Below are 20,847 nucleotides of genomic sequence, written 5' to 3'. Positions count from 1 at the left end.
GGCGTCTCATCAGGATCCAAACTGTTTGCTATTCTGATAGTATTCTTTGGAAAAAAAATCGAAGAAAATGCTAATTTTAGAAATTCAGCAGACAATATTTTAGCAGACGACAAATTTCCCAGCATGCAAAGGGTTAAGCCCTGTTTTCCCAGAGCACTGTTTAAATGAAATAAAATTAACATGAGGCAGATGTTACATTATATGTACAGAATTAATAAAACAACAAGCTTGAACTTAATTAAGATCATGAAAAAACTGGATTTAATATTTAAAGAATGTATTAATACGGCTGGGGTGGACAAAATTGAGTACTCCTTGCATGAAGCATGTATGGATATTTGGATTTACCAAACAGCCACTGTATAATAGAAATGTCATTCGAGGGTTGTGTCTAAAACTATCCAATGTGATATAGAAATGAAATCAGATATAACAGATTCGCAGGCGACCCTTGCTCTGACAAATACATAAATGGCAATATGTAATTGTCAATCCCTGTGACAGGTATTTTTTTACAAGCTCCAAATCACAGATTTTTTTTTCAGTTGTTTCTCTGAATCTAAGGGAAGCTGGGTTTTCATAGTAAAATATCGCTGACACCATGCAAATGAAGTACATTTCTACCTCTAAATCCAACTGAAGCAACATTCTGCTGCTGTTGTATTTCTCAGGGTTGTCTTGGAACCTCACCATGCCATCTTTTTGGTTGATGGTAGCATATATCTCACCGTCCTCAATCTATCATGAAAATAAGAGCGTGACAATTTAACCCTTTCAGTGCGGGAACCGAATTTTGAAGGCCTGTGCAAACAGTTTGGATCCAGATGAGACGCCACAGAACGTGGCGTCTCATCAGGATCCAAACTGTTTGCTATTCTGATAGTATTCTTTGACAAAAAATCGGAGAAAATGCTAATTTTTTTAATTTAGCAGACAACATTTTAGCAGACGACAAATTTCCCAGCATGCAAAGGGTTGAGCCTCGTTCTATGAAATCTGGGCTTAATGCATGTGTGTAAAGTGTCGTCTCAGATAAGCCTATGCATTCCACACAGGTTTATCAGGAATTTTGCTAAGAAGAGATTCCTGTAAACGTCAAAAATAATAAAAGTGAAGTTTTGTCCCTGTGCGTATTGCATGGGCTGATATGGGACAAAACATGCATTAAGCCCAGTTTTTCAAGAGCAAGGCTCAGTAATTTCAACTATTTCTCTCCTATTTTAAGGAAATGTACCTACTATAGCTTGGCACATTATTTATTAAAACTTCAGATTGCAACATCAGCTTCAATTTCAAGTTTTTGAGCAGTACTCGTATGTGTTTATTTAACACTGTCATATGATCTTGGCCAAACGGAAGCTCAAGTATATTAATGGAGTTTAAGCGTTTTTGTCCGCAGCAAGTTATGAGTTTAACCCAGTGTTTGTTCAGGTAGATTTCTACTGACCATGTGTAGAACGTATTTCTCAGCCTCCTTGGGACCAGAGAGCTTCACTCTGTTGGCCATATCCGTCAAAGATAATGTGAGGAAGGTCTGCAATACAAGTTACATCCCCTATTTTTAATCGGATAGACACAAAATCAAGAGGGCCTGAAAGGCCCAAAGTCACTCACCTGAGATTCAAAGGAACTGATCTGTTCTGTGCAGCCCAAAATGTCATTAGAACAAATGTTCTAACCAACTTTCATGACTAGTGAACACTCTGGCAGCAACGTTTTTCAACAGACCAGAACCATTTTCATACACATCCAAGATATCATTTAAACAAATATTCTGACAAAGTTTCATGAAGATTCATGAAGCCATATTAGGAACAAGAGCACCGCATAACTGGTGCCACGCTCGACTGCGAAAGCTTGTCCAAATTAATTTTTTTAATTATTTTTTTTGAGAGGTCACGGAGACCTTGACCTTTGACCTAGTGACCCAACAAGAAATGTGTTTGTCAGAAACACAATGCCCTCTACTGTGCCCCATTGAAATAACATTTCTATTTATCATTTGGCAGGTATAGAAAGACTTAAGTCCACAGGTATGTAAAGAACATCAAAGAAATGATAATTATATCATTTAAAACAAGACCACCGCCTTGCGGGTGCAGACCACTCATCTATTTTTCTTTTAAAGGTGAAGGGACCAAAATCTCAATACTTTAATCACAAAGGAGGGAGGGGTGGGGTGGAGAGGGGTGTATAGTGTGGGTGTGTGGTCATTTATTACATTATCTTCCAAAAATAAGAACAAAATGCAAACAAACAAAAATAAAAATTCATGGGGTGGGTATTCTTGGGTTCTTGGGTGGGATTGTTTGACAGTATTTCAAAAATAAAAAAAAATATTTTTGTTTTTTAACCATGTTTCCAAGAAAAATTGGGGGGGGGGGGGGGGGGGGGGGGGCAGGGTGTGTGTGTGTGTGGGGGGGGGGGGGGGGTATAGTCACTATAGTGTGAGGGTGTAGTCATGTATTAGATGATCTTTAAACAAGGGACAAAATTGTCACAAAACCAGGTTTTCATTGTGAAAAAAAAATCTGATAAAGGGAGAAAACTCAAACTAAACTTTTGAAATGACCAAAAAAAATTAACCCCCTTTGTAATTTTTTTTTTTTTTTAAATCTATTTTTAGTCGTGGCGACCTTGACATTGGAGATATTGACGTGATTCTTTCGTGGGACACACCGTCCCATGATGGTGAACAAATGTGCCAAATGATTTTAAAATCTCATAATGAATGACATAGTTATGGCCAGGACAAGCTCATTTATGGCCATTTTTGACCTTTGAACTCAAAGTGTGACCTTGACCTTGGAGATATCGACGTAATTATTTCGCGCGACACACCGTCCAATGATGGTGAACAAATGTGCCAAATGATTTTAAAATCTGACGATGAACGACATAGTTATGGCTCGGACAAGCTCATTTATGGCCATTTTTGACCTTTGAACTCAAAGTGTGACCTTGACCTTGGAGATATCGACGTAATTATTTCGCGCGACACACCGTCCAATGATGGTGAACAAATGTGCCAAATGATTTTAAAATCTGACAATGAACGACATAGTTATGGCCCGGACAAGCTTATTCCGCCAGCCCGCCAGCCAGCCAGCCCGCCAGCCAGCCAGCCAGCCCGCCCGCATTCGCCAATCTAATAACCAGTTTTTTCCTTCGGAAAACCTGGTTAAAAAAATGAAAAAAAAAATAAAATTGGGGGGGGGGGATGGTTTGGGTGGAGTCTATTGTGGTATGTCAGGTAAGAGTTGTTATGTCAAAGTTTCAATCAAATCTAATCTTAAATAAAGATGTTATGGCAATTTTAGCAAAATTCAATAATTTGACCTTGATAGTCAAGGTCATTCAAAGGTCAAGGTAAAAATCAACTTGCCAGGTACAGTACCCTCATGTTAGCATGAAAGTATTTGAAGTTTTTAAGCAATAGCCTTGATACTTTAGAAGTAAAGTGGATCTAAACACAAAATTTAACCATATATTCAAAGTTACTAAGTTAAAAAGGGCCATAATTCCATCAAAATGACAACCAGAGTTATGCAACTTGTCCTGTACTGTCCCTTTATGATAGTTTGTGAGTGTTCCAAGTATGAAAGCTATGATACTTTAGGGGTAAAGTGGACAAAAACACAAAACTTAATCAAATTTTCAATTTCTAAGTATAAAGGGCCCATAATTCTGTCAAAATGCCAATCAGAGTTACACAACTTTGCCAGCACAGTCCTCTTAAGATAATTAGTAAGTGTTGCAAGTATGAAAGCAATATCTTTGATACTTTAGGAATAAAGTGGACCTAAACACAAAACTTAACCAAATTTTCAATTTTCTAAGTATAAAAAGGGCATATAATTCTGTCAAAATGCCAGTCAGAGTTACATAACTTTGCCTGCACAGTTCCCTTATGATAGTTAGTAAGTGTTGCAAGTATGAAAGCAAAATTTCAATTTTCTAAGTATAAAAAGGGCACATAATTCTGTCAAAATGCACGCCAGAGTTATCTAACTTTGCCTGCCCAGTCCCCTCATGATAGTAAGTAAGTGTACCAAGTTTGAATGCAATAGCATTGATACTTTCTGAGAAAAGTGGACCTAAACACAAAACTTAACCGGACGCCGACACCAAGGTGATGACAATAGCTCATAATTTTTTTTTTCAAAAAATAGATGAGCTTAAAACCTTTGACAAATCAATCATTTGGGTTATAAATAATCTAAATAATAAATCTGTACAGTAACTGTGAAAAGAACTTCAATTCTTGGTAAGGAAATATATAATATGAGATTTATAAATTACTTCCCTTGAAAATAATTGTCTGTAACAAATATCTATTTTTAGAAGCAAATAATTAAAAGCCACTACTGTGACTGTAGATTCACCACTCAAAATGTGCAGCTCCATGAGATACACATGCATGCCAAATATATAAAGTGGCTATGTTCAATATTGAATAATTATCCCTTTTAAAGCTTATTGCTTCCCTTAAATTTGTATTTTTTACCGTAGACCGTAAAGGATGACCTTGACCTTTTACCACAATGTGTTTGTCAGAAACACAATGCCGCCTACTGCGCCGCTTTGATTTATTTAACAAAAATATAAACGTGGGCAGGTCAGATAACTATGTCCATTTAAAGCTTATTCCTTCCTTTGACTTTGTTTTTACGACCCTAGACCTTGAAGGATGATGTTCACCTTGAAATGTTACCACTCAAAATGTGCAGCTCCATGAGATACACATGCATGCCAAATATGAAGTTGCTATCTTCAATATTTAAAAAGTTATGGCCAATGTTAAGGTTTTAGCGCGACGCCTACAGCGGACGGCGAGCTGGCTATGACAATAGCTCGGGTTTTCTCCGAAAACAGCCAAGCTAAAAATAGCCCACCCCCTGGTGGCCATGTTTTTAAAGCAACTGAAACTATTATCAATCTGATCCAAGATATCATTGGGACAAATCTTCTGACCAAGTTTCATGAAGATCGGAAAATAAATGTGGCCTCTAGTGTTAACAAGGTTTTACTATAGCCATATAAGGAAAAAAGCCCCGCCCCCTGGCAGCCATGTTTTTCAACCAACCGGCCTCATTTTTTGAACTCATCCAAGATATTATTGGGATGAATCTTCTGACCAAGTTTCATGAAGATCGGACAATAAATGTGGCCATATGTGGCCAAAAATAGCCATATAAGGAAAAATGCCCCGCCTCTTGGCAGCCATATTTTTCAAGCAAACGTTTCCATTTTCGAACTCAACCAAGATATCATTGAACCCAATCTTCTGACCAAATTTCATGAAGATTGGACAATAAATGTGGCCTCTAGAGTGTAAGCAAGGTTTTACTAAAGCCATATTAGGAAAAATGCCCTGCCCCCTGGCGGCCATGTTTTTCAACCAACCAGCATCATTTTTGAACTCGTCAAAGATATTATTGGTATACATCTTCTGACCAAGTTTCATGATGATCGGACAATAAATATGGCCTCTAGAGTGTTAACAAGATTTTACTATAGCCATGTAAGGAAAAATGCCCCGCCCCCTTGTGGCCATGCGTTTAAAGCAACCAAAACTATTTTCGAACTCATCCAAGATATCAATGGGAAAAATCTTCTGACCAAGTTTCATGAAGATCGGACAATGATTGTGGCCTCTAGAGTGTGAACAAGATTTTACTATAGCCATATAAGGAAAAATGCTCCACCCCTTGGCAGCCATGTTTTTCAAGCAAACGTAACCATTTTCGAACTCATCCAAGATATCATTGATACCAATCTTCTGACCAAATTTCATGAAGATTGGACAATAAATGTGGCCTCTAGAGTGTTAACAAGGCAATGTTGACGACGCACGTCGGATAAAATGAGAACACAAAAGCTCACAATGAGCACGTTGTGTTCAGGTGAGCTAAAAATCTACCAATACAAAAAGATTTTGATTTTTATGTCCCCCACCACTATAGTGGGGGATATATTGTTTTTGCCCTGTCTGTTGGTTGGTTTGTTGGTTGGTTTGTTTGTGCAAACTTAAACATTTGCAATAACTTTTGCAGTATTGAAGATAGCAACTTCATATTTGGCATGCATGTGTATCTCATAGAGCTGCACATTTTGAGTGGTGAAAGGTCAAGGTCATCCTTCAAGGTCAAAGATATGGGTCAAAATCGCTAATTTAATGTACACTTTTGCATTATTGAAGATAGCAGCTTAATATTTGGCATGCATGTGTATCTCATGGAGCTGCATATTGTGAGTGGTGAAAGGTCAAGGTCATCATTTAAGGTCAAAGGTCAAATATATGGGGACATAGTGTTTCACAAACACATCGCTTGTTTACAATGTACCTTGGTGAGCCTCTGTATGTTCTTCTTATAAAGGGATGTGAGACACTGCTTTACCAGACCGATGTTTGTGTCCTGTGAATGAAAAACAACAACAGGATTAACCCTTTACCACTTAGATACGTATTTTGACGCATTTGTAGTCCCTTAGATAGTGATATTTAATTTAAGACTTTTTTTACAAGATTAAAGTTTTTAAGGCTCTATGTCCAACTCTTAGATGCTGATGAGCAGCAAACAGCATAAAACCAACATAAACTATAAATTGGTACTGATAATTAACCAGCCAATATAGGCCAATATTCTTGAGTTTGTTCTTGGAGCATACCGGTATATAGTTTTTCCGACCTTTTCTGAAGGCTGTCTGACTATTGCCAAGACTGCTGGTGGCTAGGATTTAAAGGCTTAGTGAGGGAAAGAAATACACGAATACCCAATTTAACTTTCATAACTCAGGGAAGGTAAACATAAAACAATCCATGAATACCCTCATGAATGTTTCCTGGTGTTTGTCAATGACTTTCTGCAGTTCCTCTGGGTTGTTTGTGGAATACCCTGTCACCAGATCATGGTAGGGCTGGCACACAGGCTGCATCAGAAGATATGAAGTTTATATACTAAGAGAGGGCTAAAATTGTCATAGATTGCTTATCTGAAAAATTATTTAAGAGAAATTTATATTTTGTACAAAGTGAATAGTTATAATAGTCATGTAGTGAAAAGTTGTGAACACTCTATAGGCATTTTTGAGTACAATTATCCTGAAACTTGCTCAGAAAATTTAATTTCATAGTCCGATTTCTGACATTTTTTTTTAAATCACAAAAGATGCTCAGAATAATGGTGAACTATATAGAGCCTATGGTCTTTGCAGCCTTCTTGGTGCAATATTTTATTTTGTTTTACGCAGTATATACTATATATACAATTCTGGTGCTGAACCACCATTCCATATGTTTTGTGAACAAGAGAGTTTTAAAACTTTCCAATATCATGTAATAATTTAGAATTTAAAATAAACAAGGGCTGTTTGTAAAACATGCATGCCCCCAATATGGGCTGTCAGTTGTAGTGGCAGCCATTGTGTGAATAAGTTTTTTGTCACTGTGACCTTGACCTTTGACCTAGTGACCTGAAAATCAATAGGGGTCATCTGCCAGTCATTATCAATGTACCTATGTAGTTTCATGATCCTAGGCGTAAGCATTCTTGAGTTATCATCCGGAAACCATTTTACTGTTTCGAGTCACTGTGACCATGACATTTGACCTAGTGAACTGAAAATCAATAGGGGTCATCTGCCAGTCAAGATCAATGTTCCTATGAAGTTTCATGATCCTAGGCGTCAGCATTCTTGAGTTATAATCCGGATACCATTTTACTATTTCGAGTCACTGTGACCTTGACCTTCTACCTAGTAACCTGAAAATCAATAGGGGTCCTCTGCCAGTCATAACCAATGTACCTATGAAGTTTCATGATCCTAGGTGTAAGCATTCTTGAGTTATCATCCAGAAACCATTTTACTATTTCGAGTCACTGTGACCTTGACCTTTGACCTAGTGACCTGAAAATCAATAGGGGTCATCTGCCAGTCATGATCAATGTACCTATGAAGTTTCATGATCCTAGGCCTAAGCATTCTTGAGTTATCATACGGAAACCATCTGGTGGACGGACGGACCGACCGACCGACACGTGCAAAACAATATACCCCCTCTTCTTCGAAGGGGTGCATAAAAAGCAATTAACAAGACATAGAAACGAAACAACTAACAAGAGCTGTCTCCATAGGATTACATATGCCCCTGAAAAAGCTTTGATAGAAGTTATGAGCATTTTTTGAAACCTAAACGCAGATTTCGAAACCTAAACGCGGACCCTAATTTCAAGGTCAAAGGGGTCAAAATATGTGTGCATATGGAAAGGCCGTGTCCATGTACACATGCATACCAAATAAGAAGGTTAGATCTGAAGCGACATAGAAGCATTTTTTGAAACCTAAACCCAGATTTCAAAACCTCAACGCGGACCCTAAGTTCAAGGTCAAGGGGGTTAAAAATTTGTGTGCGTATGGAAAGGCCTTATCCATATACACATGCATACCAAATATGAAGGTTACATCTGAAGCGATATAGAAGTTATGACCATTTTTCGAAACCTAAACACAAAGTGTGACGGAAAGACAGACAGATGGACAGTGCGATCACTATATGCCCTCCTTCGGGCGCATAAAAACAACAATGCATGGACTCAATATTGAAATGGATGAACTATGACGTACAGAATGAATGGCATTGACTTAGACATGGATAAACATGTTTTATTAAGATATGTCAATAGTTTAAACTTGAATGCACTGTAACAATACCTTTATGTATCTTGCAACTACTTGCGACGTATATTTTGGTAGAGCTGGTAACTGAAAAGTAAAACAAATACCGGTACACACAAATCTAATACAAAAATAAATTATTCAAGAATATGCTATATCAATGTAACAAATCAGTTGATAAAGGAACAGGCCCCTCGTTGAAATATACATAATCAAGACGCTGGGTTCAATAAAAAATTCCCATGAGATGTTAAAATTGTCAGTATTGTCTCATTGACCAATCTGAATAAGGCTATGTTCATACGTGGGATAATGTCAAGGTCAACATAAGGTAGGATCAGTTGTTTGAAGAATCAAAGCTTTAAAGTAAGCACTATTGATGTTAAGTACACAGTCTATTTGGGTAAACATTATCAGAAGTTCACTTATCTCACCTTGCCATGCAGTATCAGTGCCACAAGGATGAACTTCTTGTAGGCTTCCAACATGATATGACTCACAGCCATACTGGGACATGTTATCACCTGTATACAGAACATTTACTTACAGCAGTGCACATATATTGCATATATTTGAATATTTAAATTCTGACTTGTCTGTACAAATCAAAATCCAACAATCAGTTACGTAAAACGATTGTAGAGTAGTTACTTCTTGAAAATAACAAAGGGCAAAAGTATGTGTCAATGTTAAAGAAAGATCATAAAGTCTGTTGTCTTCAAATATAAACTTCAACGAATTTCTATGTAAATATTTGTATGGTAACAAAATTGTCCCTCTAAGAACACAACTTAAAACTTAATAAATGAGCATTACCAAAGAACAGGAATTTTGACACTGACTATTCTGTTAACCCTTTCCTCCATAAAAAGCAAAGTTTAAATGGCTTTTGTAACCAGCATAAAACCAGAACAGTCTGCGAGTAACCCGCAGTCTGTTTAGGTTTTATGCTGTTTGCTGCTCATCAGTATCTAAGGATTGGAAATAAAACCCTTAAAACTTGAATACTTGAATTAATTAAGAAAGGTATTTAATTTAATTTAACTTTCTAAGGGACTACAATCACATCAAAATACGTATCTAAGTGGTAAAAGGTTAATAAATAAGTAGACCATCTTGGATGACCCCACTTGCTATTTGAGCTGCAGTCAGGAAAAACAGGACTTAAAGCACGTCCCTAAAGTGTCGTCCCTGATTAGCCTCAGCCAACTGTGCCGTTTGCACAGGCTCACCAGGGACGACACTTTCTGTCTGTACTGGATTTTGTTTTAGAAGAGATGTTTTTTAAACCAAAAATACCATAACAGTGGAAAGTGTCTTGCCTGATCAGCATTTGCAGACTGCACAGGCTCATCTGGGACAACACTTTGCCCATATGCAACAAGACTATTGCCAAGCAATATATGTTCCCTACCGGTTCCACCATTGTCAGAAATTCCATTGTCAGATTTTTTATATATATTTGTTGCCATATTACCAGAATTTTTGACGTAGGAACAAAATAATTTTCAGCAGTATTTCTAGTCTTTTTGTTGCCATAGCAACCAGAATTTTTGATGTCGGAACGAAATGACATGACGTGCATAATGTCCATACTGTTATCTATCCATTTTTCAAGTTTCATGAGAAAATATTAAGAACTTTTTAAGTTATCGCAATATCGAGAAAACCACCATTTTCAGCAGTATTTCTGGTCTATTTGTTGCCATAGCAACAAGAATTTTTGAAATAGGAACAAAATGAAATGGCGTGCATAATGTCCATATTGCCATCCATCCATGTTTCAAGTTTCATGAAAAAATATGAAGAACTTTTTAAGTTATTGCAGGATCCAGAAAAGTGTGACGGACAGACTGACAGACAGACAGAGCAGAAACCATAAGTCCCTCTCCGGTTTCACCGGTAGGGGACTAATAAGCCCAGATTTACCAGAACACGGATCAATTTATAAAGACTTAAACATGAAGTAGTCCATAAAGGATCCCTATTGCAACAAATGTGTTACACTTACAATTTCTAGGAAGTAGAGAGCTCTTTCAAACTGCTTTAGAGCAGTGTAGATCATTCCTCCATAGTAGTAATAGGACAAGAAATCCTTGGCATCGTAATGGTCACCCTGAAAAAACAACAACACCAGCAATGCCTTAACCATTCCCTCTAATAAACAAATAGACAAGAAACCGTCGGAGACGGATGATGCTCCCCAAAGTTTTTTTTGTCACAATATTGCACTATATATTCAGATAAAAGGAAACGTCTTGAGGGCACAGTAGTTGGGGGGACAATAATTTTTTATAGAAAATTTCAAAGGGCCATAACTCTGTGCAAAATCATGCGACCAGAAGCAGCTAATAATATGCACATCTCCTCTTGGTAGTGAAGCTTCCCATAAAGTTTAATTGAATCCGGTCATTAATTGCTGAGAAATAGCCCGGACAAAAATTGTGCACGGATGGACACACGCACGGACAGACAAAGCAGCGACTATATGCTCCCCCCAAAAAGAGCATAAAAATGGCTATATGCAACCATTATAAAACCAGAACAGCCTGCGAGTATCTTGGGTTTGAAATGAAGCCTTTAAAACTTGAATCTAGTAAGAAAGGTCTTAAATTTAATGATATTGTTTTAGGGTTATCAAACACTTCAAAGAACATACCTGAGTGGTAAAGGGTTGTTTAACATTGTATTACATGAACATTAATATAAAATTTCTTTTTGAGTAATTGCGTGATCAAATTTTGTGGTCAGAGAGACGGACAGACAGGACTGAGGAAAACCCTTTAGTCCCCTACAGTGAAGGGCCATCAAGCATGAATGACCTTTTTACCATCATATTATATTGTTCATGCAAATTCTGAGCTAATAAGATAAGATTATAACTTGTTAAACTAAAATCTTTACTTGCAATTATTAGAATAAGCAATTAACTAAGCAATCTGTCAAAGAATTCGTAAAACAAACATCCATCTAACATCAACCATAGTAGTCATGATGCAATGAATGTAAAACCAGTATTAAAGACTATCATATTTCTGAAACAAGAAACCGTCGGAGACGGGTGATGCTCTCTAAAGTGTTTTTTTGTCACAATATTGCACTATATATTCAGATAAAAGGAAACGTCTTGAGGGCACAGTAGTCGGGGGGACAAGAATTTTTTTATAGAAAATTTAAAGGGCCATAACTCTGTGAAAAACCATCCGACCAGAACCCGCTGATAATATGCACATCTCCTCTTGGTAGTGAAGCTTCCCAAAAAGTTTCATTAAATTACGGTCATTAGTTGCTGAGCAATAGCCCGGACAAGAATTGCACTATATGTACAGTTAATGGAAAATTTCAAAAATTTTAAAGGGCCATAACTCTGTGAAAAATCATCCGACCAGAACCCGCTGATAATATGCACATCTCCTCTTGGTAGTGAAGCTTCCCATAAAGTTTCATTGAATTCCGGTCATTAGTTGCTGAGAAATAGCCCAGACAAAAATTGTGCACGGACGGACAGACAGACAGACAGATGCACATACGGACAGACGAAGCGGCGACTATATGCTCTCCCCAAAATAAAATTTGGGGAAGCATAAAAACTTCAGTTGAACATACTACATAAATAGAAAGCTTTAAAAAGATGCATTCACAAATAAGGAATTCATATGCAATTTTATCCACTTGTTGCAATTTGGATATCATATGTTAAATGTCAATATCAAACAAACTAGCATTTGATATTATAAGGATCATATTAAAATTTCCGATGATTGAAAATTCATCATTCTACCATAGCTGTGGAAAAATACTAAAAGTGAATCTGAATTATGAGCTGACTTGTTAATTACAATGTATGTTCTGAGAAGCAGATTGTTTTACCTCCTTGCTGATATCTGTAATATCCACATTCATAAACTGCAAGGCTGGCTTAAGGTTCTTTGATAACAAGCACAACTGAAAATCAACAATTTGCAATTTTGAGTAAAAGATATTGAATTTTAATACTGTTTGGTATATAATTGCAGAGTATTTTGTGTTTAGAAAATTGTATCTATATTTACGTGTATTTTACATCATACATGAATTGCATGGTTATATCGCTATGATATCATCCTTAATGTGGTGTGTGACTTTTATGAGCAATTTAACATATCATATAATCCCTAGGAAAAGTAACTTCCATAGCAGTATATATAAGGACTTAAATTTTACTTCAGACAAATGTACCACTTTAAACAAGTGGTGTGCAAGATCAAAAGTCGCTCACCTGAGATGCAAAGGAACTGACCTGTTCTGTGCAGCCCAAGATATCATTAGAACAATTGTCCTGACCAAGTTTCATGAAGAGTGAACTTAAAATGTAACTTTTAGTGTGCTAACAAGGTTTTACTATAGCCATATAAGGATTAATTCCCCGACCACTGGCTGCTATGTTTTTCAACAGACCGGAATCAAGGTAAAGTATTATTAAACAAATGTTCTAACCAAGTTTTATGAAGATTGGACAATAAATGTGACTTTATGAGTGTTAACAAGTTTTTACTATAGCCACTTTAGGGAAAATGCCACGCTCCCTGGTGGCAATGTTTTTCAACTAACTGCAACCATTTTCAAACTTGTCAAGAAATCATTGGGGCAAATCTTCTGAAGAAGTTTCATTAAGATCAAACAATAAATGTGGCCTCTAGAGTGTTACCAACGTTTTAATATAGCAATATATAGCCATATAAGGAAAAATGTCACACACCCTTGCGACCATGTTTTCCAAGCAACAGGAACAATTTTCGAACTAATCCAAGATATCATTCAGACAAATCTTCTGACCAAGTTTCATGATGATCGGACAATAAATGTGGCCCCTTAATTGTTAAAAAGGTTTTACTAAAGCCATATAAGGAAAAATACCCCACCCCTGGATGGCCATGTTTATCAACAGACCAGAACCATTTTCTAACTCATCCAAGATATCATTTGAACAAATGTTCTAACCCAGTTTCATGAAGATTAGACACTAAACGTGCCTTTTAGAGTGTTAACGAGGTTTAACTATAGCCATATAAGGAAAAAAGCCCTGCCCCCTGGCGGCCATGTTTTTCAGCCAACGAGCAAATTCGTAGAATTGATATCCCCCGCAACATATGCTTTGTTTGAGGATGGGTGCAAATCGGACAACGGATGGACAGCCGGACGACGAAAAAACAATATCCCTCTGCCTCTGGCGGAAGATATATACTCATACCAAGTTTCAATGAAATCCGCCTAAGCACTTCCAAGATATGGCTCCGGACACAAAAGTGCCTTTAGTAAAAAGCCTTTTTTCAAGATACAAAGGGCCATAACTCTGTTTTAAACAAATGGTATACAATGCCATTTGGCGTGCATCATCCTCTTATGCATATATATACTCATTCCAAGTTTAAATGAAATCCGCCAAAGCACTTCCAAGATATGGCTCCGGACACAAAAGTGCCTATAGTAAAAAGCATTTTTTCAAGATACAAAGGGCCATAACTCTGTTTTTAACAGATGGTGTACAATGCCATTTGGCGTGCATCATCCTCTTATGCATATATATACTCATACCAAGTTTCAATGAAATCCGCCAGAGCACTTCATAGATATGGCTCCGGACACAAAAGTGCCTATAGTAAAAAGCATTTTTTCAAGATACAAAGGGCCATAACTCTGTTTTTAACAGATGGTGTACAATGCCATTTGGCGTGCATCATCCTCTTATGCATATATATACTCATACCAAGTTTCAATGAAATCCACCAAAGCACTTCCAAGATATGGCTCCGGACACAAAAGTGCCGGACGGACTGAAGGACGGACAGCCGGACGGACGGACAACGCCAAAACAATATCCCTCCGCCTCTGGCGGGGGATAACTAGTGCCATTTTCAAACTCGTCCAAGATATTATTGGGAAAAATCTCCTGACCAAATTTCATGAAGATCAGACAATAAATGTGGCCTCTAGAGTGTTAACGAGGTTTTACTATAGCCATAAAAAGCCATATAAGGAAAAATGCCTGGCCCGCTGGCGGCCATGTTTTTTAACCAACCGGAACCATTTTCGAACTGGTTCAAGATATCATTGGCACAAATCTTCTGACCAAATTTCATGAAGATCGGTCAATAAATGTTGCCTCTAGTGTTAACAAGGCAAATGTTGACACTGCACGCCGCACAAAAGGCGATCACAAAAGCTCACCATTAGCACATTGTGTTCAGGTGAGCTCAAAACAACACATTATGCCCTTGTTTAGCAAACTTATCATGTGTGTGAATACATTTGAGTCTGGCTCTGGGAGCACAGGTTTTAAACTGTCGCCCAAGATTAGGAAGTGAAGTTTGCATAAGCTAATCGAGGACAACACTTTGAGCTATTATGTACTTTTTTGTTCAAAGGAAGTCTCTTCTAAACGCAAATCAAGCCTGGTGTAGAGAGTAGCTCCTGATTAGCATCTACAGACTTTCAAGGCTAATCTGGGATGACAGTTCACAAACATGCATTAAGCCCCATTTTCCCAGAGTGCGGCTCAATCATCAATCTATGCTCATTGCTCAAACCTGACACAGGTCTGCATGTATTGAGGTAAGCTGGGCAGGAAACAACTGAATCTTGTTTATCGCCATCACTAGTATAGGAATTCCCCTGTTTGGCTGAAAAACAGTAACAAAGCAGGTTCATAAACATATATGGACAATATAAGGTGAGTTTTTTAATAACTATGATCTTTTATCATGTGAGGCTTGGAAACAGACTATTGTGTGGTGTGCCAAGTGTTTCCAAGATGCAAGCATTTATCCAAATAAAATCTGTTAATGGTTTTAGTATTTGTTAATTGTTATTTTCATTTAGTAACAATACATTCAAATAAATGGATATCAACTTGATATCATACCAAACCTCCTATCGTATACATACTGGTTTCAGTTTTTATGTACCTTGAAATTACTGGTTTATTTTTTAATGACATACATAGTTTGGAATTCTTATTTGTATTCATGCACTCTAAACTTATGTATTAAAGCCCAATTTCATTGAAAGCTTTAGCTTGTGGAGACACTTGAATCTGTTTTGTTGTAGAACAAGTACTTGGTGTCTTTGGGCAGATCTTGAAAACCCGCCCTAACATTCCACTAGCAACACCAACACTCTATGTACTACACCAATGCAAACATTTTAATATATGAGCTTAATGGTGGGCAAACTGGTCTGCACAGGCTAATATGGAACTTAACTTTCTGCCTAAACTGTAGAGAAGCCAAGAAGAGACCTTTTTTAAAGGAAAATAGCATAAAAGCAGAGAGTGTTGTCCCTGTTTAGCATGTGTGCAGACTGCACAGGCTCATCTGGGACGACACTGTACACAACTGCAGTTAGCCCCAAGTGTGCAGACTGCTCAGGCTCATCTGGGACAACACTGTACACAACTGCAGTTAGCCCCAAGTGTGCAGACTGCACAGGCTCATCTGGGACAACACTGTACACAACTGCAGTTAGCCCCAAGTGTGCAGACTGCACAGGCTCATCTGGGACGACACTGTACACAACTGCAGTTAGCCCCAAGTGTGCAGACTGCTCAGGCTCATCTGGGACAACACTGTACACAACTGCAGTTAGCCCCAAGTGTGCAGACTTCACAGGCTCATCTGGGACAACACTGTACACAACTGCAGTTAGCCCAGTGTTGCCAGAACGTGGCTCATACAGTATATAAGGGAGGTTAGTTGTAGACCAATTGAAAAAAAAAATTCTTATAACATGCACCAAAATTATTGCACAGTGAGTTTTTTTTACTATTGAACCAAAACGATGGCAAACATACAAACCTGTTTTCTTTCCACAAGATTGTGTGTAAATTTATGGCATAAGTCTGCATCTAAAAGAAGACAAGTGCAATTAAATAAACAATAGTTTCTATAACATTTAAAAGGAATAAATTAGTACAAATTATAAATTAAAAATTTACAAATATATATAAAATTGATGTTTGTCAGATTGTTTAAATTTTTATGAAAGACACCAAATTAAAAACATATTATTTTATTATACATATATACACACACATGTAGCAGAATAACAAACGAAGTATAAAATAGTCTTGAAATTCCTCATTGTAGCAGTTTTAAAGTTTTATACACAAGGTATAAACCTTATTTTACTTACAAATAACATAATTATGTAAATATATGAAGTGATAACTTGGTACAATAATGGATATAGTCATACAATACATCTAATATCTGAACATGGAGAAGAATCACCAAAATTGTTTTTAACATTACTATGTAAACAACACATTGCAAATCCATTGTTGAGAATTAACATATTGTACCATAAATAGAAATGTTCAGTAACAGTTTTACCTTAAACCCTTGAAATGCATTCATCATATATCAAAACTTACAACTGTCAGTGGCGTATCGTACATGTTCCCCATTACATGAGAGAATGAACTCTTGTGTCTGTACAAACAGGGTTTCAAAATCAGCAATATTTGGCATACTGTACTTTACACAACTGAAAGAGAAAAAGAACATATCATTGCTAAAAACAATATTTAAGAAAATTGTTTCAAGCATATGGCTAATGCAGAATATGATGTGTGTTTTTTCCACCTTTTTGGGAATAAGGGCAGGGTTTTGAATGTGGAAAAAACGTTTATACAAAAATTGGGAAATTAAGTTGCTATTTTCTTCTTACAAAAAATATCAAATTGACAAATAAAGTGTTCTTATATTTGTTTTGGTTCAAAACAAAAGAGCCTGATAGGGAGACAATAATTTGAAATAATAATTAAACAAGAGCTGTCACCATAGGATGACTTATGCCCCCTATAAACGCTTGATAGAAGTTATGAGCTTTTTTAGAAACCTAAACGCAGATTTCGAAACCTAAACGCAGACCCTAAGTTCAAGGTCAAGGTCACAGGGGTCAAAATTTGTGTGTGCATGGAAAGGCCTTGTCCATATACACATGCATGCCAAATATGAAATTGCTATCTGAAGCGACATAGAAGTTATGAGCATTTTCGAAACCTAAACGCAAAGTGTGACGGACAGACGGACGGACAGTCCGATCACTATATGCCCTCCTTCGTGGGCATAAAAAATAAATTAACTTTCCATTGGGAATTTTAGGCATTCATTTGGGATTTTCTTTAATGTGATTTGGAATGGAGCCAAATGTCAGCGCTAAATGACAGGTCTGGGTATGAAATAGGAGGTAGGAGAGGAGTCAGGGAAGAAAAAAATGTTGTTTTTTTATTTGGTCTATTTCTATTCTGGAAAGGTGTGAAATTTATCCTAGGGAGGTCTCAATATAAGGTATCTTTGTAAGAATTTTTATTTCCATAGCTTAATTCTGTAAAGCACAATTGAGCGTAAATATTGTTGTTGTTGTTCTTTAATATTTTATCTTTAGTAGTTGTGATTTTGAAAAGGTCTTAATATAAAACAAACAAGTATAAGTTTCATTATAATAGCTCCATTTGTTCTGGCATAACTGAGCAAACACAGCTTTTCTATGTTTAGTACATAAATTATGTTTAAGAGCCAAATGACATCCAAAATAATACACACATTTACTTGAATTCTTTGATTCCTCATTGTGAAGTTCCCATAGTCACCTTATATGTTAATTTAAGTTTCTGATACTCACAGAATGCCTAGAACACCCAGTGAGTACTGTTGAACATCCAGAGTTGCCAAAACATTGTTCAGGGGCCCTTCATTTTTGCCGAGTGTTTCAACACTTTTGCTGATGAAATCACACAATTGAGCAAAGTTTCCTGAAAAACAAAAATCGCATTATCAGACAGTTATTATCAGAAGTTGCTAACAACAGTTTACTTTAAGAGACAATGTATGGGCAACAGGAATAACAAAAAGAACTGTTAATGACAAGTCTACCTGAGCATTAATATATACAAGTCTACCTGAGCATTAATATATAACAATAAATGATATTTTAAAAAAAAATCTGAAAATTATGATACCCAAAACTTCTAAAAACAAATACTGGTGTCCATCTAGATGGAAGTCAATGCAAGCCCTCAAGCTGGCACAATTTCCAGTCTGTCCTCCCATGTTTAGTTTCAAAGTGTCAACAATTCAACTAAAGCATACATTTTGTTTGCCTTAACTTAATTGGAAGAAGGAGCTTGTGTGTGACAGTGTGTCTGGATAAAATACCAGCCACCTGATTGCTCAGCTAGAAGTCAATTAGTGCCATGCTAGTGTTCTAGTAGGTAAGGGTTAAATCCCTGCATCAAATGCAAATTTGTAATATTGGAAAACTTACACATCTTTGATTGAAAAAATTCAATAATCCACGCTGCCATTAAAGATAATTGAGTTGTATATACTGCAAGTACTGCGTATCGGTGGGTAGGACATATCCAAAACATGCCGAATATCAGCCCCAAAAGTTTAAACTTAGTTCCGATGCTGAATGTTTAAAAGTTGTTAGCTACTTTATTATAAACAACAAATAACCGTAAAATCGCCTGTCTACAGGTAAGTATGTTCTTGTTAATAACAAAATATTATGTCAGTGTCAAAATCGTGCACAGTTGCATGAGTTTTGTTAAGGATTGAGAAAGTATTTCATGTTTTTCGATTACTATTTTACCGAATAGAAACATGCATTAGTAAAATGACATCACATGGTGATGCGCGTGTTAGACGGTGCTGTATTTTTACATATATGGGAATTCTACTATGATTACTATTACTAGCTCAAACTTCATACCATTCAATTAAAATAAAATGTTGCTTTTTTCTCGTATATTTTTCCCTGAGTGTTTCCAATTAATGTTTTTTTATTTTCAGTTGCTTACTATCGTCAAATTTGATCTGAAGAGAAGTCAATCTGAAATTGTAAAAACTATATTGACACTAGAGGACTAGAAAGTTCATAGTTATTGCTAAGTTGTTGTTGTTTTTGAAATGTGCAATAATTTTCAGTTTATTTGTTATGTTTTTATAAAATGAACATATTCTTTATATATATTAAACATAAAAATATGCATACTTCTGAAATAAAAGGAAAATATGTATGTGTTTTACTTAACGAACAATTACTCTTATGAAGTACACCAATGACAGGTCCGAACTGAATGCTTGTAATCTACAAAGCGGCTTACCGTTAATACACAAATACGCAATACTCTTCATAACAAACAAAATGGTGTCCGACCGTAAGTAGAACCCAGCCAATATCGAGATAAAATGTCCCATCATATCATAATGGAACTTAATTTCTTCACAAAATGGATAAAATAACAAAGAACCGATGTGTTTTCTTTGATTCATTATGATAAAAAAATATTTGAAGACAAAGGCTTAATACACTGATACGCAGTAACCCTAGTTTACTTGTTAAAAATTAAGGCCTGTGTCACTTATTGTTTGTAAGTCACTAATTGAGCGTATACATGTGCAATATCAAGTAAATCATTGCAATGGATTTAATGCATTATTTTGTTATATATTTTGATGTCAATGTAACGCTCATAATTCAAAATCACATCAAGTTTTTATTGCTGTTTTATTAAACAAATTAACCAATTTTCATAATAAGTCGCTTGAAATTATAATATATATTAAAATATATTTATTCAACAGTAACATAACAGCCACAACACTCATAATTCAAAATGAGATATTCGATTGTCACATCATGAAAAGTACTATATATCAGTTGGACAAAACCTCTCACTCCTTTATACAAAAATCAGTGGCACAAAACTGTAGAAGAGCCAGTTAGAGGGACAAAACCTCCATCAATCAAAGTAAACATGACCTGTCTGCCGTGGATTATTAAATATCATGGAAATGGTAAACGTCAGTGACCGGTAAATAAATTGAAACTCCAAATTATTTTAAAAACATCAACTGTTGGGAATTTCTGATGATAAATTGAAAATCATCAAAATGCTTTTCAAATGTTCTTCCAATTCTACAAAATACTCGTGACATTTGGGCCACAAGTTCTTACCCTGCTCAGAAAGAGTTCTCACAGTGATGACATACTGTTCCAGAGCGCTGACAGACATAATTATTATAGTTCCGACTTTGTTCCACCTTCTTTTTCACTTCAGTTTTTTTTACAAGTCTTCCATAATATCGCTTGCATCATTCATATTACAGAATATATATTTTT

The 20,847-nt window shown here is 36.4% G+C and overlaps 2 protein-coding genes across 2 annotated transcripts in view; one reads left to right on the top strand and one right to left on the bottom strand.

Moving 5' to 3' along the window:
- LOC127868154 (E3 SUMO-protein ligase CBX4-like) overlaps positions 1 to 20,847 on the top strand; it is a 175,071-nt gene that overhangs the window by 135,778 nt on the left and 18,446 nt on the right. The window lies entirely within an intron of this gene.
- Positions 1 to 20,847, bottom strand: part of LOC127868156 (COP9 signalosome complex subunit 3-like) — a 23,391-nt gene extending 2,544 nt beyond the window's left edge. The window contains exons 1-13 of the mRNA XM_052409786.1: positions 20,683 to 20,847; positions 18,343 to 18,472; positions 17,090 to 17,202; positions 16,512 to 16,561; positions 15,246 to 15,338; positions 12,550 to 12,624; positions 10,691 to 10,795; positions 9,114 to 9,203; positions 8,716 to 8,766; positions 6,832 to 6,933; positions 6,348 to 6,419; positions 1,448 to 1,534; positions 625 to 738 (exon numbers count right to left, since the gene is read on the bottom strand). Coding sequence (XP_052265746.1) covers positions 625 to 738; positions 1,448 to 1,534; positions 6,348 to 6,419; positions 6,832 to 6,933; positions 8,716 to 8,766; positions 9,114 to 9,203; positions 10,691 to 10,795; positions 12,550 to 12,624; positions 15,246 to 15,338; positions 16,512 to 16,561; positions 17,090 to 17,202; positions 18,343 to 18,472; positions 20,683 to 20,740 — 1,140 coding nt within the window. The 5' untranslated portion in view covers positions 20,741 to 20,847. The remainder of the gene's footprint in view (positions 1 to 624; positions 739 to 1,447; positions 1,535 to 6,347; positions 6,420 to 6,831; positions 6,934 to 8,715; positions 8,767 to 9,113; positions 9,204 to 10,690; positions 10,796 to 12,549; positions 12,625 to 15,245; positions 15,339 to 16,511; positions 16,562 to 17,089; positions 17,203 to 18,342; positions 18,473 to 20,682) is intronic.

The sequence above is a fragment of the Dreissena polymorpha genome, chromosome 2, assembly GCF_020536995.1.
Source record: "Dreissena polymorpha isolate Duluth1 chromosome 2, UMN_Dpol_1.0, whole genome shotgun sequence".
NCBI lineage: Eukaryota > Metazoa > Mollusca > Bivalvia > Myida > Dreissenidae > Dreissena > Dreissena polymorpha.
This window is presented reverse-complemented; position numbering and strand designations above follow the sequence as displayed.